Source organism: Clavelina lepadiformis, chromosome 7 (assembly GCF_947623445.1).
Source record: "Clavelina lepadiformis chromosome 7, kaClaLepa1.1, whole genome shotgun sequence".
Taxonomy (NCBI): domain Eukaryota; kingdom Metazoa; phylum Chordata; class Ascidiacea; order Aplousobranchia; family Clavelinidae; genus Clavelina; species Clavelina lepadiformis.
This window is the reverse complement of record NC_135246.1, coordinates 2553074-2580217: the sequence shown is the minus strand read 5'-3', so window position 1 is coordinate 2580217 and position 27144 is coordinate 2553074. Positions and strand designations below refer to the sequence as shown.

The 27144-nt window shown below is 36.8% G+C and overlaps 3 protein-coding genes across 4 annotated transcripts; 1 reads left to right on the top strand and 2 right to left on the bottom strand.

Annotated features, from left to right (window-relative positions):
• Window positions 1-592: 592 nt before the first annotated feature.
• Window positions 593-2954, bottom strand: LOC143465511 (uncharacterized). The gene is made up of 7 exons (XM_076963843.1): window positions 2726-2954; window positions 2516-2660; window positions 1793-1814; window positions 1574-1648; window positions 1375-1482; window positions 1165-1304; window positions 593-1054 (listed from the first exon to the last, which is right to left on the bottom strand). The coding sequence occupies exons 1-7, from the start codon at window positions 2920-2922 to the stop codon at window positions 800-802; spliced, it is 942 nt and encodes a 313-aa protein (XP_076819958.1). The 5' UTR covers window positions 2923-2954; the 3' UTR covers window positions 593-799.
• A 4279-nt stretch (window positions 2955-7233) lies between these two features.
• On the bottom strand, window positions 7234-17214 carry LOC143465205 (uncharacterized). The gene is made up of 7 exons (XM_076963395.1): window positions 17173-17214; window positions 16998-17054; window positions 13383-13492; window positions 11921-12348; window positions 10825-10974; window positions 10585-10734; window positions 7234-10325 (listed from the first exon to the last, which is right to left on the bottom strand). Exons 1-7 carry the CDS (start codon window positions 17212-17214, stop codon window positions 7828-7830), a joined length of 3435 nt encoding a protein of 1144 aa, XP_076819510.1. The 3' UTR covers window positions 7234-7827.
• Window positions 17215-21848: 4634 nt separating this feature from the next.
• On the top strand, window positions 21849-24467 carry LOC143465891 (uncharacterized). 2 transcript variants are annotated; one of them, XM_076964411.1, is made up of 7 exons: window positions 21849-22071; window positions 22137-22293; window positions 23124-23145; window positions 23288-23359; window positions 23453-23560; window positions 23631-23770; window positions 23880-24467. In XM_076964411.1, the coding sequence occupies exons 1-7, from the start codon at window positions 21908-21910 to the stop codon at window positions 24132-24134; spliced, it is 918 nt and encodes a 305-aa protein (XP_076820526.1). In that variant the 5' UTR covers window positions 21849-21907; the 3' UTR covers window positions 24135-24467. The 2 variants fall into 2 exon arrangements, with proteins under 2 accessions (XP_076820526.1, XP_076820525.1); XM_076964410.1 differs by having other exon boundaries at window positions 23285-23359.
• The last annotated feature ends 2677 nt before the right edge of the window (window positions 24468-27144 follow it).

Below are 27144 nucleotides of genomic sequence, written 5' to 3'. Positions count from 1 at the left end.
ACTATTGCTGCCATTGTACGTACAAATATGAGAACACATTTCATTTCAAGGGCTTTACAAAGGCGAAACAAAAGGCCAGAATATTTGGAGTCTGTTGAGTGGCACCTGCGCCTTGCCATAGTATAATTCCGCGCCATATAGTTACCAAATACTTGGCCTACATGGGCATTGAAACTGTCTAGCTCCTGGCAATTTCTGGATGATTAAAAGGGGAGTTGATGAAATGAAGTTTAAAAAAGGTAATTTAAGAAGTGGCTGTAACGATATCACAAATTCATTAGAGCTAGAGGATCCTATTTTGAATAATTGTCCGCTCGGCAAAGAAATTCTAAAAACTTACTGAGTGCCCTTCGTACACCGTGGCGAAAAAAGGTAACGTGTAGTATCACAACTGCACTGTGGAAGCCATTTATGTTTTTTACTAGCCATAAATGTATTTAGAACATTCCACAGAATAAAATTTTTTAACATTCTGTTGTGGAGATTACATGTTATCATAACTTGCAGAGGCTTCTTGACGTTGGTTATGTATGTATATGCAATCTGCTTCGACCCCTTTCTAAGCCTCAAGTCTCATTGTCAACAACAGCTATTTAAAATGCTCAAGTATATCTATAAACCCATACAACAACACAAATAAGAGATCGCCACAAAACTAAACAGGGTAAACGGTATATCTCTACCTTTCAACGCGTCAATAAAAATTGAATGATTATTATTTATGATTTTTTGCACTTGTCTGGATGTTGCCGCATACTTAAAATGTAATAAACCACATGTTTTTACAAATATATGAGTTTTAAAGGGTACAAACAACACAGCTAATTTCCCGGTAATCGGCATATGGTTCGCACAGCAAAGATGCGCATCGGGTTTCGACCATGTACAAACGGGCACCAGGCTGGCTTCCTTGCGTGCCAGGCACAACTTGTGGCGTGTCATCTACGCAAATTGGAGATGCGGCGTGTTTGTCGCCATGGCTCCCGGCCATGATGTATCCAGTGTATTCTCTGGTCCAGCCCTGGGGACAAGTTACTCTTCCCGGTATCATCAGCTGATGAAACAAAACGAGAATTGAAGTAGTTTCAGCGTTATATTATACCAATGCTCAACAACGATTACAAAAAGCAACTAAATCTGTTGAAGTTGATTTATACAGCATACCTGAGTGGTTCGTCGTTCAGCCAGACAAACTGCGCATGGAACCGAATGCTGGTAGGTCGAATGGGTTTCGATCAGAGAAAAGTCCATTAGAGAACTGATCCAGGAATCTTGATATTCTAATCCGTATATATGTGAACTTCCTGTGTATCCAAAGAAGTTGTGAAATACTTATGTTTGAAGCTGAATAAAAATGAATTTTCTGTATTTTACCTTGAGATCCATCTCGAAAACGTCCGTTTCTGTAGGAGACGTTAAGATGAAGACACAAAAAATCAGAAACTCCTCCGGTATTGGTATAATGAGCGCCGGCCGCTATCCCTATTACATAATTGTGCAAATACCAGCTGTATATAAGACACTTTTGTTCAGGATTTGGTGATTTCCAAGGTTATTTTAGTTTAAATCTTACCGTCGTATACTAAGTCGTTGTTCGGCCCAGAACAATCAAATCGACCCCATCTCGTGTAAGCTACACCTTTCCCTTCTGGAATGTGACGTCATAAGCATACAAGTGTAATTATACAAGAACCATTGAAAATGAAGTAAAGATACACGTAGGTGATTTACTATCTAAGCGTACATATATTTGAGCGAAAGGAATGTATCTACTGTATCTCCACTGGCCTACCTGTAAACGTTGTTTCGGCAATCTGTGATAAAATTAGTCTGTGTCAAAGTTGTTTTCAATTTTACTATAGCCTATTGTCAGAACTGGGCACGATCCCCGAACCACGAGCGCATTGTTTTTTAAAGATTGGCCGCCAATCGCTCTGTTTTGTGCAAAAAACGCTGCGAAAAAAGTCAAGTTAATGCACAGCTTTAAGACTGACACACAACACTAAGCGCGTGAGAACTATGTGTTGGCGGTTCGATATAAACGATTTTGTTTTTTAAGCTGACAACAACAGTCAGTGATGAAGACAGTGACTCACGACTTGTCGAACTTGCTTCACGATGCTTTTATTTTTATAACTTTACCAATATATCTTTTGGAAATTAAAAGCATTAAATTAACGAACGTAGGCATCGATACAATTCTGTAAAGTTCGTATTACTCTACTCGCTTATTAATGATATGTGGCAAGTGTGACCAAAATGTTTTACCTTGATCGGGTAACAAAAAAATTACAACTAATATTAAGCTGTACAATTAGGCAGACACATTGCAAATATGGAACATACATATGCGATTAGTTTTCAAAAATGCGCCAGAGTGAAACAACTTTTTTTCAATGACGAAAGAAAGCATGAGCGACGTTTTTAAGATAAGCAGTTGTCCAGCTCTGTCTATCGCCTTTCGTACGTGAATACTTTCTTAACAAGTAAACCTATTTGAGTTTTGTGTACTTACCATTACGTTATCATTCGGAGACCTTCTCACTCTACGAGGCTTAGCAGCTTGTTTCGAATTAGAACTGTGTGAACTTGATTGCCTTTGCTCTTGTGAAATTTTGTCGTTGGCAGTGACCTGAAAGGCTTCCATTTTCTTCTGCAGTCTATAAGACAAACATTGAATGCTGAAGATTTTCTTTTTACCATTGTAATAATTTTCTAAACTTACACATCAATTTTCTCCCGTGTGTTTATGACGAAATTGATAAAAGCGAAGAAACTTAAGCCAATTAAGATTTGCAAAATGAATTTTGAAGAAACTTTTGCATGTTTGACACGATCCCGAAACATTTTCAAATTTCTGCTCTCTTTAACTCTTCGTTCGCTTATCATCCTGAAATATCGATGATTTGTTCTACACAACATCACACATGGATTTAAATAATGTTTTTGCTGCTGGATGTTTTTCTCTTAACCTGAATGTTGAAGTTGGTAAACACCAATGACTGACAAATTGTTTCCGAAAATAGAAACCTAATTGCATTCTAAAACGTTCGTGCTGGGCTATGAATTGGCATTTTGAAACCACTATGGTTTGCAATGCAGTTTTGAAAAGGAAACTAATAACTTCATTTTCCTTAGTCGAGTTGTTTTCACAGGAAATTGTTTAAAGTGGATGACGGCTGAAGCAGTTGAATTGTTGAACAATGTGCATTATTATAGAAACGTGAATCAGAACAACATAAAGGTTGTTCTCATGCAATTTACAGAAATTGCTGAGAAGTATAGAAAAGAGTAAGTAGTCCAAGTGTGCTTTCGTGATTTAACGCACTGTAGTTCAATACACTTCAAAAGAAATATAACTATACGTTAAAGCTTACTGGAGCTTTGCAAACCGACCGAAAAACATTGCTATTGTTTCAATGGTTGTTAACATGATTTTCGAAAATCTTGAAAATTATCTTTGTTCAATGTACTTGACAGCTAATTACGGCCTACGAAAATGAGAGTAATTAATAGCAGCAGGCCTTACTGACTGTTTTTGAAATTTTGTGATTTGCTGGCTGCCTTGTCGAAAAGCAGGCTGTTCAAGTGTAAGCCCCTCTGCTCTATGGTAGATCGAGTTTACATTTTAATTTGTGATAAACCTGCTGTTGGGGTTTGTAAGTTTGGACTTTTGAAGCCTGCAATGAAAACTGTTTCTCGTTTTGTTTCTACATTTTAATTAGGGACAAAGATTTTCCCACGTGGTCGATCATGATAAATTGTTTTTCCATTGCGGCCAAATCTAGTCTTTGTCCCCGTTTAAATATAGATTCAAGGGTTTTCCTGCATTGGTTCTTAAGTCAGTCATATTTACATTTTACTTCCCTGTTGGCTTAGGTCGGAGATTGCTTCTTAACGGCCTTGAAACTTGACTTCACTGCTGCTGGTAAATTTGCTGACGTAAGCACAACACTGTAAATTAAAAGCGTGGAGAATTTCTACCGTGGTACTACAATACACATTTTAAAGGTGGTGGTGGTGGTTGCTGATCTCAATTAGCAAGCATCAGCACATTTCACATATGTATTTACGCAAGTACACACACACAAAAATCATTGAGTTACATCATCGTCATCGTTAAATCATGGTTGAGTAACATTTCAATCTACTTAGAGAAACATTATCTTATAAAATATGATGAGAAAAAATTTGAGAGTTATCAACAACTATGTACTTTTGCCCCTTCCGGAATGTACCAAGCATCACGTGTAAAATGGAAAATGTACTGTTGTTGGAGACGGATAGTTTTCAAGTTTTTCCCAACTATTCTTTCAACTGTTTTAAACAAAAGTAGGCCCACACCTAATTTTTCATAAAAGCTTGCTCCCGGAATATAATATCTGTTTGAATATCTCTCTTGGATCTGAGTGTCAATGCAACTTGAATTAACAGCATCATGCGATATTTCTAATGTTTCATGCCAATTACAAGTAGACCTAACGGTTTGGGTTCCACAATTGCTTTTGAAGTTATGAATTCGTTGCAAAGGGTTCATAAAACTTGAATAAATTCTTTTGCAGAGTTCCCTAGAATACTGTATATTGCAAATGGTCGCGTATAGAAATCCTTGAAGAGCTTTCATTACAAGGGGCAGAAAATAATCAACTGTAAATTCTAGTAATTATTAATTATCTAGAGCTAGACCAGGGGTGGCCAACCAGTCAGAGACTAAGAGCCTCACTTCTTACTGTGTTAACCGCAAAGTGCCACATCATACACATTATGATTTATGACGCTTTTTCTTATTACGTCATAATACTGCAGCACATATTGTTTCAGTTTTATCATCTTTATTCTGGGTCGAAATCTGATGCAATCAGTCATTATTTAGCAAATATCAATTGAACATTAGCCAGTAGAGATTACTTTTCTGTATTATTTATCTGCCTAAAGTAGGTAAAATGTGCTCTCTTTCGGAGGTTCAATATGAACGAAAGAGCCGCATGCGAGCCGCGGGTTGGCCAGGCCTGATCTAGACCTTTGAATTTAGCAACAATCGTTATGTGCTGATGCTACTGTGGCATTCGGATAGCCCAAACATTGCAATAATTATATATATTGGCATTGCAAAAGTTTTGATTTTTCTCCAGGCAGATAATAATGTTTGCAAAGCTTTGTAGCGTGCTGACGTAGATTGAAGTATTTCAAGCAGGGTTGTTTTACGGCGTAAAGTTTGAAGTGTACTTGATGAAATGTTTGGATAACGTAGATTCGTAGAATAATAGATATTACACACATACACGTAGCAACGATAAAACAACATGGCGTTAGCTGATTGGTCAATATTTTAGTATAAAAAGAAATGTTGGTTTAAATCGCTCTCTTACAAAACGGATATTGGAAATTCTCTCTTCTCTTATTCTGAGAAATTCTGCTTTCGGAATTATTCCTGTAAATTGAAGTAATTGCTAAGATATTGGGAATTGAAATCATGGTGTAAACATTCTAATTCGGACAAGTAATTCGGACAATATAACAACTAAACTTTATGAAGTTGGTGTTGATTTAAGAAGCAGAATAGAGACAGTAAACGCAACGGAGTCAAAGACAATTAGCGGAGTCAACAGTCAGACTTGGCTTAGGCCAGTCTAGAAACCACACCACCCCAATTCCCATACTACTGTAGACCTATCGGTGAATACATACAGAAACAAAATGAGTTACCAGCGCAAATGCAAAAACTGTCATAGCCTAGCGTACATTGTAAATCCAAGCTAGCCTGTTCCCAGAGTGCATATCTGGACCTTTATCGACAAGATCAAAGACTGCACTGACAAGCTCTCATGTGCGGATTTTGATGTTTTAACATTGGTTTGCCTACTTGCAACAAAATATGTAAAATGCAGGAGACTTTTGTCGCAATAGATAGACCACTTCCGAGTTGCAAGATTTTTTCGATTGCCTTATACTTAACATTGGACTATGTCGACTCATTTTGATTCGGCGATAACTCGGGAAAGTTTTATTGATTAAATGCTTACATAATTCAACTACCTAATTAGGCTAGGCTACATGATTGGACTAATTAATGCACCTAAAGGTAATAAAGGGATATTATAGTATACAAATCGAATAGAATATACAATTCTTATTTTCAGACGTCTGCTTTACGAAACGTGACGTACCGATAACTTTCTGTTTTCCGTTTTAAGTCGTGACATAAATATCGCGCCTGCCTATCTTGCGTGAGTTAGTCACTGATGTTCAATGCATTTGTAATGAAAAGTGGTATATGGTACCTTAACCTGTAAGGTTTACCCACTTTAATACAAAGTCTGTTTACTTGTGTATATCTTAACAGTGAACTTTGATAGACTTCAGCAATAATAACACGGGAATGATAACTGTATAATCTGATTATATTGAAGCCTCTTTGAACGAATAAATCAAGATAGAACATTGTGACAGCAACAGCATAAAGACATGTTGCGGCGTTGGACATACGACTGATAAGTGATGACTCGTAATGCACGCACAGGAGAAGCAATCGATTACGTCACGCAGTGTTATGCTTTGCTGATTCGATAGACGAGAATTCTATGTTTTACACAATTTTATATTACATTAATTGATATATTTATCACACATTCATTCTGCTATGATCAACCCTATAAGATGAACGTCTTCATGCTGTTGCTGTGCTAATGTTTTGTCTAAATGTAATTGTTCAAGGAAATTTCAATGTAATCAGTATCTACAGTTGTCATTCCTGTGTAACCATTGTAGAATTCTGTTTGAGTAAGTTCAGTGTAAAGATAGACAACTTAGTTGTTATCTTCACAAGGTAACAAGGAGTTTGGTCCTATAATATAGCAGTGGAAAACCAGTCATTATAATATTGATTACTGCTAATTGAAGCTATAAGTCATCAGACAATAAGCCGTCAAGGTAAACAATTAAATCTGTGGGTGAGAAAAGCAAACGACGACCTCATGAGACTCATATATCATCACCCGCAATAAACATTTCAACAAGTACTTATTGTAGTGAAGTGCGTCATTCTCTAAACTTCAGATTCCATATACCCACTTTCCATTACAATAACAAGACTTGAATTCGCTCGCCATTCTTGCCCAACTAGGCAGACTTGAGTGCTCTGTTCTAGGCTCAAATTAAAAGGTTTTTCAACTTTTTTGCATGAACCTAGCTTGGCAAAAAGACAACTTAGGACAAGAAATCTCTGTCGTTTTGAGTAATATTTGGTAGCCTAGTCTAGGCTAATTTGCGTAAGTTTCACAATTCCTTACATGAACAAGCACAAAAGGTCGATGTAATCGTAAAAGAAGTTAAAACTGGTGATTTGAAGTTATAAGTTTGCTACGATCTAACACTCAATATGCGTAAAACATCTACAAATTACCAAAATGGCAGACACCAGGGTACTGAACGAACGACACATTGTTACGTAACAAAGCGCTTGAAAACAAATCAGGTAGTTGAAATTAAAGGCACTGAAGCATAACAGTGAAAAAGTTTGCAATAAAAAGATAACCCTATTTGCTTTTTTACGTTTAAGTTTGACAGCAGCTTGGATGAAATGGTTGTGACTTTTTAGGAGTATCAAAGAAACATGAGAAAGAATTAAATTCTAATTAAAATTAAAATAATCATTTTTATTGTAATATATTCTAATTAAATTAAATTCTAATTAAATTTAAACAATCAAAAAGTGAGTACATGCGGCAATATAGATCATGCAAACATGTCATCTACCAATCAAAATACATGCACTTGGGCAGTAGCAGTGGTAAGAAATTTAACGCCACATGAAGTTTATCCTGAAACTCAATGTTTACAATTGACGTTGAGCTCGATCGATTCCCTATTGGGGGTTCGATTTCGGCTGGGGCGAAATCTTTTGCACAAGCGCTTCACTTTATTTTCGATGTAGGGTGAATACAAGATGGGGTTGAAGGCGCTGTTCATGGGGAGGAGCACTCCTGCAGTGAATATTTCCACTCCATTTGGAAGTTTTACTCCACTCACGCTTATGTAAGCCATTGTGCAGATCGGGATCCAACAAAGAAAATCGGAAATCATGATGCGACAGATTCGTTGATTCATTTTGGCACTTTGCTTTTGCGAATTATCACTTTTTATCGGGCGATTTTTTAATTTCCAAGCAATTAAAGCAAATCCAGAGAGCACAAACATAAATGAAAAGAAATTGAAGGTTATCATGACAATGGAATATATCCAGAAAGTATCGCTACGGTCAACGTATAATCGTGGCATGCACACGCTTGTAGTACCATAGTAACCGATTTCGCCTATTGGAGCATATTGAGGAAATTTGTCCTTCAAAAAACTTTGAACATTTTCCCAAGAACTGTCACCGAGATAATGTGACGTGTTTGTGAGAATGGCCAGACGACAAGCAAAGTCTGTGACGTAATCATGAGTAACTGTATCAGATGAAGAAAAGTCGTTAAGAAATATAACTTTAGATTTAAAGTAACGCGTGGTGTTGGATACGACGGCAACGATGATGGAAATTATCCATGAAGAGACTGCAGCGATTATCCAAGGTGTTTCAGAAGTCAATCGAGCTTTGAATGGATAAGAGACAGCATACAAGCGATAACCCGTAAGAATTACCATGAGAAAACAAGATGTTTGACTGGAAATAACGCACAGACTTCCCGCCAATGAACAAAGCGGACTCGATCTCCATTCATAGTCAAATTCAGAATATTTGCCTGAATACTGAATATCTTTCACTAAAATAATCATCAAATACACACCCATTAAGCAGTCAGAGACGGAAAGGTTGATGATTAAAATATGGTTGCATACAGAAACATCTTTGCTTTTTCTTTCGTGAAGCTTTTCAATAGACAGCATAGCGACATAAAAATTTCCAAAAATTGTCAGTGCAGTGATAAACCAAAGCCATATCTTCAGACCAAGGTTGTCAATCATATTACGAGTGGAAGAAAATATTCCAGGAATGAATTCATCTGACCCATCAACGCAGTCTTGCTTACCATTAAGAACTGAAGAATTGGGAATTGATGTTAGATTTCCTACCTTGGTTGTACAGTAGTGCCTGTTAAAGCAGTTGTTCTCGTCAATTCCATCATCGCAGTTTTCTCTCCCGTCACATTGTTGTAAGATGTCAATGCTAACCTTTTCACCAGCTCTACACTGAAACCGCATTGGACAATTGTTTTCATCAAATCCTTCGGAGCAGTTTGTGTCTTGCAAGTACTTCCATGCCTCATCAATGTAACCGTCGCAGTATCGATCACCCATCGGGAAGTAAGTGCGGCAAGTATCATTACAGAATGCTGGAGGATTGAGACACGATTTGCACTCATCAGAGAAGTCGATGCATTCTGGTCTTCGATCGCACTGGACGGCTTGTGTGTCACCCTGTTTGTTCTTGCAAGTCATAAAATTTTCTTTTACTTGCAACAGGTTTTCACAACTTTGGCCAGAACCAGAAGCGTCATCTGTTTCAGTGTTCCAGGATTTGAAGAAGCCGCATTTCGATGATCTGGAGAAGATATCCAGACACTCAGGCAAAGATGGATTTTCGCAGAGACATTCGTCTGAGAGGTCGAAACAATCAATGACACCGTCACAGACTTGCTTAGGCGAGATAATCAGGCGACTGTCCAAACATTGGAAACAATAAAAGGAGCCGTCATCACCAAAACAAAGGTCAGATTTATCATAGCATTGTGCAGTGTCGTCGTACAAATTCCATTGAGGAAGGACGCATAGAATAGTTGAGAACTTGGCCGAACACTTAAATCCAGGTTGGAAAGTTATTTCGTCGGTTCCATCTTTACATTCCTCTCTTCCATTACAAAAGTTTTGGTTCAAGATAAAGGATTGATCAGAACATTGGAATATTTCGTTACAGCCAGATGATGTGTTTTCATCAGAACAGAAAGAGAAGCAAATTGCATCAGTCATGTTGCAATAATATTCAGTACATTCTAACGAAGGAACATTGTTACAAGTAGATTTGTCACACCAAGGTGGGATACAAAAACTTTCGTCTTGTAACCTAGCAACATCAACAATGCAAGAACCACAACTCATTTTATCCAATGAAATAACATAATACTCGTCACCATGACTCGGGCAGTCAAACTTCCCATCATCGACGTATTCCACTGGTATACATCCCGTTGTCATGTTGCAAGTAGGAAAGTTCGTACTAAAGCACGGGCATGTGAATTTGTGTTTAGGACATGTGCAGTTCATTTCGTCTGATGAGTCTGGGCAAGTTTGCTCCACTACAGTTTTTTTCGTCTCCCCATCGCATCTTTCTATAGAACAAGGACACGTCGTTATCCATTAAACGTGTTTTTAAAATTTCTGTCTGCATGTCTCAGTTTATATATGTTCGTTTTAGTTGCTTTGTATACTATAATTTGTATAACTAAAGTTATTATATACTAATGTTATAACTTTTATATTCGTTGTCATTTGTCAAATCAAATCATTACATAACAACAAATTAATTACGGTTAAAAATTAGCTTTATGTTAAACACCATTACGTTTTAAAATTAAAACACCATCCTACCATTATCCCAATAACATGCAAAACTATTTCCTTTACATGAGTAATCATTGACCTCATTACAAGCACAGCGAAGGGGCATGGATGACGGACATGATGAGCAATTCCATTCGTCGCTTCCATCTGAGCAAACTGCAAATCCATTGCATATTTCTGTACAAAGTGTTTTTAATTAAAAAAAATAAACGTAAACTGTTACAAATAGTAATGAAAAATTTAATATTATTAATAAACGTCACGTACCATGATGCGCATAACATACTGTTCCTGCACCCAGACAGGAGTAATTATCAATCCCATTACAAGCGCAGCGAAGGGGTATGGATGAGGGACATGATAAACAATTCCATTCGTCACTTCCATCTGAGCAGAATATACGTCCATCGCATTTATCTGTACAAAGGTAATATTTGCTTAAAGTGAGGGGCAGGACCAAAACCAAGTTGATCTTATATGAAAGAACATTCACTGAATATTCTGGTAAAACAGTTTCGGAAAAAAATCTTGGTCAGGTAATTGTAAGTAAAAGAAAATCGCAAAATTGGCCTTAATTAGTTAAAGGCTCTTGTGATGGGATGTCATAGGTATAAACAGATAACATTCACATATTCATAAGCCTAGCAGTAAAACCTACTGTATATTACATATTTATCTCTTATTGCTGTGTAGGTTGCCGCAACTGTCAGTAGCTTTATAAGTGACAGCTTTTACCCGGTTTAAAAGGTACCGTAACTTCACAGACGAAAATGATTGGGCTATTGGATTTTTTATGTTCAAAACAATCGTAATTTATTTAATTACAATGCATCACGTTGCTAATTTTTTTACATGGCGCCTAACTGAAAATAGGATATACTTCTATGACCTACACTTCTGATTTCAGTTGACTACCACGTAAGGAGAGCAACAAAAACAACATGTTGTCTTTATTAATGTATGACATAACAAGAACCTAGATCTACGTCACAACGAAGATCAAAAACTGAAACTTTTTGCATTATTCTTTTGCCGATAACCGCCTAACCACGTCTACGTGTGCGTAAGTACACCGTATTGAATTGAACCAAGCGAATATCCACTATGCGACCGTCATTAATAATGCTTTTCCGGCTCTTCAGGAATAAAGTTTGGTGATACTTACTCTTTCTTACATTCCTTACCCTAAACATTATCGTCCATTACAAGCGCGTTAAAGATGTGTCAGTGCCAAATGGAAAACATCAAACGTTATAACATGAGGCATTAACCTGGCACAGGGACATAATATGGATTGAAAGAACAATTAAGCTAAACAATGTATTGCTTTTATTTTAGTTGTAAACGAAATAATTTTACTTACACCAGTCCTTGTAGCATCTTGTTCGGTCTCCGCAAGTATCATTTCCGTCCTTGTAGCAATCACATCTGTGTTGATGTTGGGGACAACCATCGCAATTATCTTCGTCGCTGTTATCTCCACAGTGATTGCCTCCATCACACTTATATGACGATGAAGATAAGTACAGACCATTGTCGCATTGGAATCCCCCCTCGCATTTCTCATTAACGTCATCTCTGCTATTCATACAATCCCCTTCGCCATTGCAAACTCTACTTTCGTTGATGCATTGATAAATCCTCACTCCGACTCCATCATAGCACTGATACTCGCCAGGATCGCATCTACAATCAATTTCGTCAGCTCCATTCAAGCAATCTCGTTGCCCGTCACAAACCCATGATTGTGGTATGCATTCCCGGGAATCCCCTTCTGCATCATCCTCACACCTGCAGTTGAACTCAGATGGTTGGCAACGGGGATATATATAATGGCACCTCACTAAATGCAAGTAAAATATTCTTGTAATACTATCACTATACATTGGCTATTACTACCACGTTACGTCGTTATCCTCGAAACTTGGAAGTGACAAACAAATGTGTTGACGTCACGTGTTTTCGTTTGAACAAGTAAGGTCAAAAAAGATTATCTAAAAATCTTTTTAAAAATTTCAGTGAATTTTAAAAGAAGAGCGTAATTAAATACTATCACTAATTAATTCAACCTGGGGTTTATTGGAACAGCAATTAAAATTAATTTTCTTGTATCTATACACAGAAAAACTTGTAAACAGCAAAAATCAATTGATTAACGAAGAAGCGATTTGCCACGTAAGTAGCAGGGCAAAAAAGTTATTAAAATTGAGAAGTAAAAGCAAAATTCAAAGAGCTGTGAAGAACAAATTATTCAAAAGCTATTATTTTAAACTGCACTTTAAAATTTATTTCATTTTGCAGAATTATAAATAACACACTAAAAATCTTCGCTCAATATATTGCATTATATTTGCTGGCAAGCAAGACATATTGCCTTAATTTGACTGCTGTCTATATACTATTATTCACTGGCCAGAAACTTTAACTTTACAAACAATCGGGTTGATTTACCCAAGAGGAATGTGCAATTATGCATGTATTTCAGATAGACATCATCAAACCTTTTAATTTTATGATGTAGTTTTTGCTACTTTTTGGAGTGTACGTTTGCTGGCATGCCCACAACACATATTGTTGTTAACAGGTTGTTAATCTTAATGGTTTCAGAAGCGATATTTTATCTGTTTTTCAGAATAGCCGGTTAAGTAGTTCAATAAATTATGCAAAGATGTAGCAACACCACAGTTACCACAAACAAAACAGGGTTGTATTTGAAGTCGTTGCATTTTGAGCAATGTTTTAGATTATTCTGGATATGGTCTTTTAGCCAAATGAATTTACCTCTGTTATTTAAATTAAAAAATATTTAAAAACGGTTTCCTTACCTTGATCTATTGAATACTGACGAAGTCCTTGTGCTGACGCAAGAAGCATCACCATCAACAAAGAGATCAATTTCATTTTTAATCTTATCTGATAGAAAACTTTGTTCATCCTGCACAAGAAATGACATATTATAAGATATATATATATACAGTATATATATATAAGGTACCTGTACCGAATAAGGCCCGGTCCCTAATAAGGCCCATTACTCATATTTCGCAAACCCGTGCAAATAAATGAAAGATTTTGTCCCTACATAAAAACTAATATAAATTCATGATGGTTTACCAGATTTCATCCTTGTCACGTGATCAACCGATTCGCTAGAGCACAACAAAAATTTGATATTTGCAGTTAAGGTGGTTTTGTTAATTTAGAAAAAAAGCAAGTGAGAATTTGGCCGGTTAAATGAACTGTTGTTAGCCGGCTGAAGTTTTCATGTAACAACCAACTTAGTATTGAAAAGGATAATGCACTTTTTTTTGCTAAAATTTTTCTGATGATAAAAATGTGACATTTTTTTCGTGGATGCCACATGCGCCTAATAAGGCCCATACAAGATGCTTGGCTAATTGATGTCCAGACTTCAAGAGTGGTTCCAGTCATCAGTTGGCAAGTTGTTGCAGTTACTTTGATGCGCCTAGTGGAATCTTTTTAAATGTTTGTACAACTTAAAATGTGAAATTTCTTATAATGTTATATGTTGTCTATTACTATGTTTTGAATCAAAATACTCACAAAATTGGTGGGCCTTATTAGGAGTCTATGCTCCTAATAAGGCCCATTTTTTGGAATTTTTAATTTCTTTATAAAAATTTTTTGGGGGGTTGTCAGGTATTGTGGTTTTAATATGTTGTAGTCATATACCCTCACTAATAGAATACGATTTTTCAGTCTATTCTCATTTATGGTTCTTGAGTTATTTTCAAAAAAGTGTTAGGTGGGCCTTATTCGGTACAGGTACCTTATATTAGATAGTAGTAATAGTATAGAAGTAGATTTTAATAGGTTAGAATAATAGTAGTTAAAAAGCGTATATCACCGCGTTGCCCGTATACATACAAGTATGTCGGCTTGTATGACGGTTTGTACTTTTAAATTGATTTTAGTATTTTACATTTTCGGCCATGTATCGTGTGTGTTTCTACATGTTTTAAAGCAATTTATTTTGCACCTGCCCACCCCTAACCATCAAACGCCATGTCGTTTGACTCGCTGCAATAACGAAGAGAATGTTTTTGCTGTTACTGTTACAGGTGACAGGTTAGGTTAGAAAATTTAGTCTGCAAAAAGTAGATTTTAGTTATTTAAGATTTTATTGGAGTTGAATTTAGAAAAGGAGATGGATTTAGGTTAGGTTAAGGTTACTATGGTATAACATTTAAGTTAGGTTAGAAGAATGTATGAAATATAGCTTTGAACGCACGATGTTTTCCGGTAAAATAGTGGCAGCCGTATAAGACGCAAGAAGTTTCTGGTTAAAATTCCTTGCCCGCCATGAAGGTAGTGAAATGTTGTCGTTTACCGGTCATTAAATAGGGTTTATTTTTCGGCTGATGCGATCAGCCGTTTGCGGTTTAAGACCTGGAAAGAATTCCAACGTCACAAGTGTTTACGCAATCGTAATTGCGCCACGTTGCTCTTTACGACCCTATGCCTACATTCTCTCATTTGATAAGAGGAGGCGCGTATGAAGACTTAAAAGTTACCATGCGCTTACTCGCTCCGTCAGTAATATAGTTTGCACATAAGAAAAATGGGGATCACGAGAAGTGACCGTGAACAAACTCACCGGCGACAACTGGTAGTGGACAACTGACCGGCAACAAATTAACCGTGACGTAAATTGGCCGGCGATGAAATTAACCGTCGATAAATTGGCCGTCAAAAGGTCAAAATTCTAATTCACTATCTAGTCGATATCTAGTCACTATCCAATTTAGTATGTGTATTGCAGTCAAGGTTGCCACTCGTAGAGTTTTTTGGCCCGTTGTAGGGTGTAGGGTGACCCTACGGGTTTTTCACCTTTATTCATAGATTTCCTATTGTTACATGCATTTTCCCGGTCTAGACGAGTTGTTTGATGAGATTATGAAACAATGCGTTGTAGCCTATCTCATGTAGTAACAATTGACTCATTGCAATAACAATGGACACTTTAGTTAAGTAAATTGTCAGATTGAAGCTGTACGTCAGGACTCCCCTAGTTTTAAGTCTTGGTTATGGTTATACTAATTATTGTAAATTGCAAAAAAAGTTGGAGATCAACTTAAACACAATAATTCAGCACTTGCACGGTCAATTTTCATTCCGGTAAGTCTGTTCCCGGTTAGTTTGTTCGCGGTCAATTTACATCACGGTCAGTTTGTTCACGGTCAATTTACGTCACGTTCAGTTGTCCCCGGTGAGTTTGTTCGCGGTCATTTTCTCGCGGTCATATGTCATGGAACCAGAAAAATGAAACATCGGTTATTGCATTATTTGCCTGCTAATATCAATTAACTGATAGTTTGTGTATTTTCTACACTGTACACACATTTAGCAATCTAAGAGTCAAACAAAAGAGAAGCAAATTTACCTCAAAACTCAGATAACAAAACTGCCAACAAACAGCCACTAACATATGGCGTCTTTTTTCAACGTTAGATATCGGTTAATTATTAACCATTATTTTATTTGGATAAGCTTTTACTGCTCTATTTTAATGGATTTTATAAGTTTACTCTACCGACTCCGCTTTTTAAAACCACAGAGACGACCTTTGGATATGCTTTTGTTTTTATCCGATTTTCATCCATCTCTTAACGCCGACATGTTGTTCAATCGCATAATTATTCACTTTTGATTCTCTAACCGTTAAAATCAGTACCATGTATAGTATGAGTCCAATAATATATGTCATGGATAATTAATTTTGTTAACTTCACGTTTTCATTGAATCATTTCGTCGTCCTTCTTTAAACTAAACTTCCCTATTACTGTATCTCTATTTACAGCAGCACATTAGCAATAGCATTCTCTTTTTGTGTGATAGCGTAAACGTTAACATTTGGGCTCATCCGTAACCAATCCGTTGTTCCTTCGCGAATTGCAAGGTTACGACACGACGATATCATGCTGGCAATATGTCAAAACTATTTCAGGTGCTACATCCACCAATGTTTGAAATTTAGTCATATACTATCTTCAAATGTGGAATGGCTCAGTTGACAAATATCATGCTGTTTATTCAACATTACCAACCACCCGATTCACTTTGACAATAATTTTTCTTGTGACACAAACGTGCTTTTGACCGCAACTATAGCAATCTTATCGACTTTTGTGCCGACTAACATGCTTCCATTTTGATATCTACTTTTTTCTTATAGCCTATAGCCTACTTACTGTTTTCGGTTAAAATAATAACTTATGTCTCTACGTTGCTTCTGTTATCAATCATTTAGCAGCGGAAAACTCAACTAAAATTCGTGCTGATCATTCTAAATCTCTGACCTTGAATTGTAATGTAGCTATTTTCTCCTTTACGTTTAACGTAACCAGCGTCACGCATTGTGCCCCTTGTAGGCCTTCTTGTTTATTAAATTCTAATTTTAGAAACCAAACTTAAATACCTTATTGATTATTGTATAGAGTAGACCAAAGCTTTTGAACTGCACAAAATTTCGTTTCTCATGGATCGATCACCACGGCACGAATCAGAAAAATGTTATGGCAACAACATTTACTGTAATAGGAATAAATTTTTGCTGCTATGACTGCACTGAACCTAACAGTTTTGCTCTTTACCGCCACCCAACGAATATTTATTGACGTACGACTTTCCCTCATTTCTCCAGGTTTACTCAAACTTCTATAATGAGTTAAATGACGCAATTGCAAAAATTTTCCATTGCTCACTTTCTGCTCAGTGGAGACATTCCCTGGTGGCAAGTTACTTCAGGACTAAGATGACTTACATTGATATCAGATTCGCAATGACTCGAGTCACTTTTTGCTAATATGACTGAAATCAAGTCTTAGATTAGGTGTAAACCTTGTGGTAAAACAGTTTTTCCTTTTTCTTCCAAACACATAAAAATGTAATTTAAAATACAATTACATGCACTTTTTGTCTGCAAATGCGTGTAGAGTTGTAGAACGAAGCAAACTTGTAAAAATTCCAAACGTTTCTTTTTGACAGAAACGAATATTTTGCTTTTCGCATCGCTTGGTTTTATATATATATAAAGGACATGACTTGAATCGTTTGATGACTCGAGTCATGTCTTGCGATTTCCCTTTATTGGATTCCCATCTGCAGAAGAGTAGTGGAGCGAAGCTTCCAGATGGAGTTGAGATGTTCACTGCAGGAGTGCTCCTCCCCATCAACAGTGCATTTAACCCCATCTTGTACTCGCCCTATACCGAAACCAAAGCAAAGTGTTTGTAGAAAAGATTTCGACCCAGCCGAAATCGAACCCCCAATAGGGAATCGATCGAGCTCAACGTCAATTTTAAACATTGAGTTTCAGGATAAACTTCATGTGGCATTCTCTTAAATATTATTTCCCTTTAGTCAAATATTTTTTGACGTTTGTTTGCAAAAAAATTTCTGGCTGTAACGAAATATTCCAATGTTCTGATCAATCCTTTATCTTGAACCAAAACTTTTGTAACGGAAGAGAGGAATGTAAAGATGGAACCGACGAAATAACTTTCCAACCTGGATTTAAGTGTTCGGCCAAGTTCTCAACTATTCTATGCGTCCTTCCTCAATGGAATTTGTACGACGACACTGCACAATGCTATGATAAATCTGACCTTTGCTTTGGTGATGACGGCTCCTTTTATTGTTTCCAATGTTTGGACAATCGCCTGATTATCTCGCCTAAGCAAGTCTGTGATGGTGTCATTGATTGTTTCGACCTCTCAGACGAATGTCTATGCGAAAATCCATCATTGCCGGAGTGTCTGGATATCTTCTCCAGATCATCGAAATGCGGCTTCTTCAAATCCTGGAACACTGAAACAGATGACGCTTCTGGTTCTGGCCAAAGTTGTGAAAACCTGTTGCAAGTAAAAGAAAATTTTATGACTTGCAAGAACAAACAGGGTGACACACAAGCCGTCCAGTGCGATGGAAGACCAGAATGCATCGACTTCTCTGATGAGTGCAAATCGTGTCTCAATCCTCCAGCATTTTGTAATGATACTTGCCGCACTTCCTTCCCGATGGGTGATCGATACTGCGACGGTTACATTGATGAGGCATGGAAGTACTTGCAAGACACAAACTGCTCCGAAGGATTTGATGAGAACAATTGTCCAATGCGGTTTCAGTGTAAAGCTGGTGAAAAGGTTAGCATTGACATCTTACAACAATGTGACGGGAGAGAAAACTGCGATGATGGAATTGACGAGAACAACTGTTTTAACAGGCACTACTGTACAACCAAAGTAGGAAATCTAACATCAATTCCCAATTCTTCAGTTCTTAATGGTAAGCAAGACTGCGTTGAAGTGTCGTATGAATTCATTCCTGGAATATTTTCTTCCACTCGTAATATGATTGACAGCCTTGGTCTGAAGATATGGCTGTGGTTTATCACTGCACGGACAATTTTTGGAAATTTTTATGTCGCTATGCTGTCTATTGAAAAGCTTGACGAAAGGAATCGCAAAGATGCTTCTGTATGCAACCATCTTTTAATCATCAACCTCTCCGTCTCTGACTGCTTAATGGGTGTGTATTTGATGATTATTTTAGTGAGAGATATTCAGCATTCAGGCAAATATTCTGAATTTGATTATGAATGGAAATCGAGTCCGCTTTGTTCATTGGCGGGAAGTCTGTGCGTTATTTCCAGTCAAACATCTTGTTTTCTCATGGTAATTCTTACGGGTTATCGCTTGTATGCTGTCTCTTATCCATTCAAAGCTCGATTGACTTCTGAAACACCTTGGATAATCGCTGCAGTCTCTTCATGGATAATTTCCATCATCATTGCCGTCGTATCCAACACCACGCGTTACTTTAAATCTAAAGTTATATTTCTTAACGACTTTTCTTCATCTGATACAGTTACTCATGATTACGTCACAGACTTTGCTTGTCGTCTGGCCATTCTCACAAACACGTCACAGGATCTTGGTGACAGTTCTTAGGAAAATGTTCATAGTTTTTTGAAGGACAAATTTCCTCAATATGCTCCAATAGGCGAAATCGGTTACTATGGTACTACAAGCGTGTGCATGCCACGATTATACGTTGACCGTAGTGATACTTTCTGGATATATTCCATTGTCATGATAGCCTTCAATTTCTTTTCATTTATGTTTGTGCTCTCTGGATTTGCTTTAATTGCTTGGAAATTAAAAAATCTCCCGATAAAAAGTGATAATTCGCAAAGGCAAAGTGCAAAAATGAATCAACAAATCTGTCGCATCATGATTTCCGATTTTCTTTGTTGGATCCCGATCTGCACAATGGCTTACATAAGCGTGAGTGGAGTAAAACTTCCAAATGGAGTGGAAATATTCACTGCAGGAGTGCTCCTCCCCATGAACAGCGCCTTCAACCCCATCTTGTATTCACCCTACATCGAAAATAAAGTGAAGCGCTTGTGCAAAAGATTTCGCCCCAGCCGAAATCATACCCCCATTAGGAAATCGTTCGAGCTCAACGTCAATTGTAAACATTGAGTTTCAGGATAAACTTCATGTGGCGTTCTCTTAAACATTATTTCCATCTAAAGTCTTTTTTGATGTTTGTTTTGAAAACAAAATTTCTTACCACTGCTACTTCCCAAGTGCATGTAATTTGATTGGTAGATGACATGTTTGCATGATCTATATTGCCGCATGTACCCACTTTTTGATTGAGTTGTGAATCGACGTTTTATTACGCTTTTGTCTGAATAATACTTTCTCATTTTTCTTTGATTTTCCTAAAAATCCACAACTATTTCATCCAAGCTGCAGTCAAACTTAAACGTAGATTGCTTGTGTCACGTCATGTTATTCAAAAGCGACGTCATAATTTTAATCAGTTGAATTTGTGGAATCTTAATGTGATGTTAAGTGGTGGTGGACACGTTTTTTACGATCTTTATTTAAAGTTTCATTTATTTTTATTGCTTCAAAACTAAAGTAAACAATTTAAGTAAACAACTATGAAAATAAACACTACAAATACTTGTTTAAGAAAAAGCGAAGTAGCCTACTATTTTATGTTATATCTATAGGACTTTTGTTTAAATTTGTTGGTTAATATTTTTTGTTCTGTATTATGATTCTGAATCGGGAAATGTTTAGCTGTTATAAAAGTCAGCTCAAATTAAAAAAACTCAGTATGATTTGTGTTACTAGTCAAAGAATATCCCATTCCAAATACAAGGGCAATGCATAAACATGAAGATTGAAACAATGAACTCATACAAACATAAAAATGCGCATAAATTGTTGCAAATTTACTGGGTCAAACTGAGTTAAAGAGTTGCATCAATCTCGTTGAATCCTATCTACACTATGTGTGGCCGACCCTGCACACAGTCACAGAAAAACGTGGCGTACAGTTGCAGTGTTTGCTGTAGAAATTTGGTGACTTTTCCTATAAAAGGTTCGGTTATCTTTCCACGTTTGTTTTATAAAGTTGGAGTTTGTAGTTATTGAATTGTTGTCATAATGTTGCTCACTCTCCGCATTGAAGCGTATCGTTTTCATTTAATCATTCACGCACAACTGACTCGACTAACTGTTCTCTTTTCGCGGTCAGCTGGTTTTCCAGGCAGTTAAGCACAGCGGGAGCGCGGTGTAACAAGAAAAACTTCTAAAACTTCCAGGGTTGCCATACCGTCCTTATTTCTAAGATTTTTCTTTATTTTATAGGTCCGTGTCTTATAAAATATTTTTTTCCTTTTTTCTGAGAAAAGTCTTTATTTTCACTTGCGTCCTTATTGTGATAGTGTCTTGTGTTTTTAGGAACATTGGTTGTTTTCTCCTGTTATGCTCTGTTTAAGGTGGTATTCGTGTTTCGTTTCCTAGTCGTGCTTATTTTTTAGTTTAAACCAATGGCAACCCTGCACATTACCCTACCTGCGGAAAAACAGTTCGAGTATCCGTTAAATCACAAAAGCACTTATGTGGGCTACTATCAGCCATCTATTTAAATTGCACGAGAAAAATCTATTACTGTTTTTTGATTCATGTTTTCATAATGTTATGCAGATTGTAGTCTAAACCAAGACTTCCGCTGCTTTAACCGTCATACCCTATAATTTCCTGTGAAAACAACTCGACTAAAGAAAATGAAGTTATAAGTTTCCTTTTCAAAACTACATTGCAAACCATAGTGGTTTAAACATGCCTATTCATAGCCCAGCACAAGCGTTTTAGAATTCAATTAGTTTTCTATTTTCGGAAACAATTTGTCAATCATTGGTGTTTACCAACTTCAACATTCACGTTAAGAGAAAAACATCCAGCAGCAAAACATTATTAAATTCCTGGTGTGATATTGTGTTGTTCAAATCCATATTTCAGGATGATAAGCAAACGAAAAGTTACTGAGAGCAGAAATTTGAAAATGTTTCGGGATCGTGTCCAACATGCAAAAGTTTCTTCAAAATTAATTTTACTAATCTTAACTGGCTTAAGTTTCTTCGCTTGCATCAATTTCGTTATAAACACACGAGAGAAAATTGATGTGTAAGTTTAGAAAGTAATTAAAGTGGTAAAAAGAAAATGTTTAGCATTCAACGTTTGTTTTATAGACTGCAGAAGAAAATGGAAACCTTTCAGTTCACTGCCAAAGACAAAATTCCACAAGAGCAAAAGCACCTTAAAAGGAAATCAAGTTCACACAGTTCTAATTCGAAACAAACTGCTAAGCCTCGTAGAGTTAGAAGGTCTCCTAATGATAACGTAATGGTAAGTACTCAAAACTGAAATAGGTTTACTTGTTAAGAAAATATTCACGTACGAAGAGCGATAGGTAGAGCTGGGCAACTGCTAATCCTAAAAACGTCGATCGTTCTTCCTTTCGTCAATGAAAAAAGTTGTTTCACTCCGGCGCATTTTCGAAAACTAATCGCATATGTATGTTCCATATTTGCAATGTGTCTGTCTAACTGTACAGCTTAATAATATTAGTTTATCGTTATTTGTTGTAAATTATTTTGTTACCCGATCAAGGTAACAACATTGTTGTAAATGTTAGGAAAGAGTTTTGTTTCGGTCATACTTGCCACAAATCATAAGTAAGCGAGTAGAGTAACACGAACTTTACAGAATTGTATCGATGCCTACGTCCATTAATTTAATACTTTTAATTTCCAAAAGATATATTGGTAAAGTTATAAAAATAAAAGCAACATGAAGCAAGTTGCTGTACACTATGATAAAAACTGGGGCGAACTCTGTGAGTGTCTTCGTCACTGACTATTGTTATCAGCTTAAAAAAGTAAAGCGTTTATATCGAATCGCCAACACATGGTTCTGACGCGCTTAGTGTTGTGTGAATTAATCTTGTAGCAGTCATTTTTCATTCACTGCATAAAATCAATTTTAAAGCTGTCGAAAATCTTAAGTTTGTTTCCACAAAAAAGGGACGAGTGGTTAATCCTCATCAAAATGCTCTCGTGGATCCTCTCCTAAGAAAAGGATTGTGCCCAGCTCTGACAATAGACTATGGTAAAACTGAAAACAACTTTCGTATATGAGCACTGTAGCAACTTAAACACAGACTAATTTTATCACAGATTGACGAAACAATGCTTACAGGTAGGCCAGTAAAGATATATACATTCCTTTCGCTCAAATATATGTACGCTTAGATAGTAAATCACCTACGTGTATCTTTACTTTATTTTCACTGGTTCTTGTATAAGTACACTTGTATGCTTATGACGTCACGTTCCAGAAGGAAAAGGTGTGGTTTACACGAGATGGGGTCGACATGATTGTTCAGGGCCGAACAACGACTTAATATACGAAGGTAAGACTTAAAACTAAAATAACCTTGGAAATCACTTACATCCTGAACGAAATTGACGTATAAACAGCTGGTATTTGCACATTTACGTAATAGGGATAGCGGCCGGCGCTCATTATACCCATACCGGAGGTGTTTCTGATTCTTTGTGTCTTCATCTCAACGTCTCCTACAGAAACGGACGTTTTCAAGATGGAAATCAAGGTAAAATACAGAACATTTCTTTTCATTCAGTTTCAAACTTATGTGTTTAACAATTTATTTGGATACTCAGGAGCTTCACATATATACGGATTAGAATATCGAGATTCTTGGATTAGTTCTGTAATGGACTTCTCTCTGATCGAAACCCATTCGACGTACCTGCATTCGGTTCCATGTGCAGTTTGTCTGGTTGAACGACGAACCACTCAGGTATGCTGTATAAATCAACTTCAACAGATTTAGTAGCTTTCTGTAATTAATCGTTATTGAGCATTTGTATATCACTGAAACCAGTATAATTATCGTTTTGTTGCATCAGCTGATGATACCAGGAAGAGTAACTTGTCCTCAGGGCTGGACCAAAGAATACACTGGATACATCATGGCCGGGGGCCATAGCGACAAACACGCCACATCTCCAATTTGCGTAGATGACACGCCACAAGTTGTGCCTGGCACGCATGGAAGCCAAAACGGTGCCTTTTTGCACATGGTCGAAACTCAATGCGCATCCTTGCTGTGCGAGCCATACGCCGTAGGCCGAGAAATCAGCTGCGTTGTTTGTACCCTTTAAAACTAGAGTATCGCATTGTTTCTTAACCATTTAATTAACTCATGATGCCTAATGTTGCATACGTCATACGTATAGTTTCACTTACTATCTCATCCATTCGTTAAAGTATGCAACAACAGATTAGATACAAAAAACATTCAAATTTCATGACGCATTGAAACTGAGCTAAACATTAAGGTTATACCATAGTTCAAAAATACCTTCGTTATACAACATTGCGATATATCATCATCTATTGTCTACTTTTGTGGCGGACTAACTGACTTTATGTCGGACATTCTAGTTGCTTGTTCTTTGGTTTCTTCCGTTTAAATAAAGTTGTTACTGCATAAATTTCTTAATTTATCAAAACTTGACCAGTTTTTATCCAGATATCACTGAGCAAATGATGATGTAGCCATTTTCTTTTGCTTGTAATTGCCTAACCAAGAAATATTTTTCAAAACTATTTTACCAGAATATTTAGTGAGTAGTGTTGTTTCACATAAGATCAACTTGTTTTTGAAATTGTCTCTCACTTTAAGTCAGCTTTTTGGGACTCGCCTGGAAGTCAGTGTGAAGCTACAAATCTAAGGTATATTGAGACTTCAGTAAAAGTTATGTAACATGACAACCCTCTTTGTAGATTTATAATTTCTATCTATGTATTATATTTTATGTTATATTTAAACAAGTAACAGGCACTTGATTTAAGTATAAGCTTAACATGTCATTATAGAAATATATTTTCAGTTCTACATTCAGATTTTAATCGATATCAAAATTCCAGTCAAACGCTTTCAATGAATACAAAAAAGTTAATCACGCTTAGAATAAACATAAACAACGTAAAAATTGCCAAATGACTTATTGTGCTAATAACAAGTAAGTTACAAACCAACGTCGTCTTAGAAATACTTCACATTTTCACCTCAATTTTTAGTAAACTTCTAAATGCTCAAGTGTATTACAGTAATAACCAAACACAAGAACTCTCTTGGCTCTTGCGTCTCTGGTATTGGTAATTGCTTAGGATCTACAGTATAATTGCAATATGAGCTTTTCAGAAATAGCAGGAAATTACGAAGTTAATTATTGTTTTTATGTGAACTATTTTATACGAATTTATAGGCCTATACGATAGCACTGCTCCAAGATAAACATTTTATAGAATGACTGGAATGGCGAAGAAATTACAAAGCTTGCTATACTAACAGAAACAAATTTGTAAATGTCCGAAATTTGCTTTTTGAATGTTTATTAACCGTCGAGTTTTGTGGCTCGTTCATATGCACATTGACGGTTTGATCTTTTTCTGTTTACCTTATTATTTTACAAAAAAGTTTTTATACCTTGTGGACAAGTTACCTTTGAGAACGTCGTGTTAATTATGACGCCAGTGTGCGTTTTTTGAAAACGATGTTGGGAACTATTTGCGTTGAAATCAGTGTTGTTTCAACTGCGATAGGAGAAGCCGAGGTTAAACAATTCTTCTGTTTTGCCGTCAATGTATTCGGTTTGTTTTGGGTGTTGTACTTAGGACGGCAAAACACTTTCCCCTTTGGTTTGGTAGTTTGGAAAATAAAGGTGGAAGCAAATGAGGCGTTATGGACGTGCAAAATAACCTCGACATGTATTTCCGCGCATCCGACCTAATCATGACCAGTCGCTTGGCAGGATTTTTACAATTTGCTTTGTCAGTAGGCACTAAACACGTTAGGTTGGAATCTTCGTTGCCTTTTGAATTTTTAACCCTTCTCGGTTACTACATGCCTTTACGATATGCAGATTATTATAGTGGAATTCCGTCTGTTTTTGGTGGACATGTTTTACATTTTCTCTTTGTTGGCTACTAGTCGGCGTGCTGGTAGCATGTCAGTGAACTTAGTTTCGTAGAGTTAAAACGTAGGGTACAGTTGTGGATGAGTTGGGAAGCAGCGAGGTTACTAGCATACCCAGCATTTTGTTTTCAAACAGTTTTGCTATATTTGATGCCAAGAACATACCGCCATCACTTTGCCGACCTGAGTCAACAAGTGTGAATGGCACTTAGCATTGCATGCTACCAAGACCATGGAAAAAAGCTTTTGTAGCCTAGTTATAAAATTCAAAACCAATGTTTGCTGGTGCTTTCAAACGCATATGTTTTGCATCGAGAACAGTCACTTTCAACCATTTTGTACATAAATTCTCAATATACAAACATTTCATATGAATATCTAACAAGCAGTCACATTTAGCACAAAATCCAGAAGTTATATAAAACAGCAACGGGCCACCGACGTGTGCCTGCTTTGACTGAATACTGCCTGGCCATTTGATCAGCAATGTCAACACCACATTTGCTCTTGTTATAAAACTCAACTATCTTCGGTTTGTTTTAGTGAGATGCGCCACGTTGAACAGACTATTGCAGGGAATAAAGAATACAAACGCTTTTCTTAGGCTTACACTGACACACAGTCAGGTAAGGATTTTGCAGATGCAGACTGCTCACGTCTAACCTTGTTCATCATAATTGCAACAATGCTGGTTTTGTTTTTCAGCTCTTTGGGAAGTAAAAACGAAATGAAAAAATTGTCGGTTGTAACATTTCTGCCTTTACCCATAAATTGTTGTATGAGATTCATGACAACGTTATCAGTTATCACTAAGCCTTGGGGTGGGTGGACGCGACTCGTCTTTGCCCAGATATGGAATAGCATTTAGGATCTTCGATTCCACATCAACCGCCAGTCAGATCTTTATGCCAAATTTGTCTGGCTTGTTTGGCATATTTGGTGACTCTAAAACAAGATTTTGCTTGAAACAGCTGGAAAAAAGGTTCAGAGAAGATAGTTTTTGTTGATGACCGCTAACGGCCGTAAAATATTTCTGAAAGCCGTCTTCCGCTTGACACTCAGTATGAGCATTCCTGCTGATGATTCCAAAATGACCGCCGGCCGTTCTAGTGTTAAATTTGCAGCTAGGTTGCATTTTATTTTAAGGAACAGTCTACATTAAATGTTGTAGCAAGTCTATCTGCACTAAA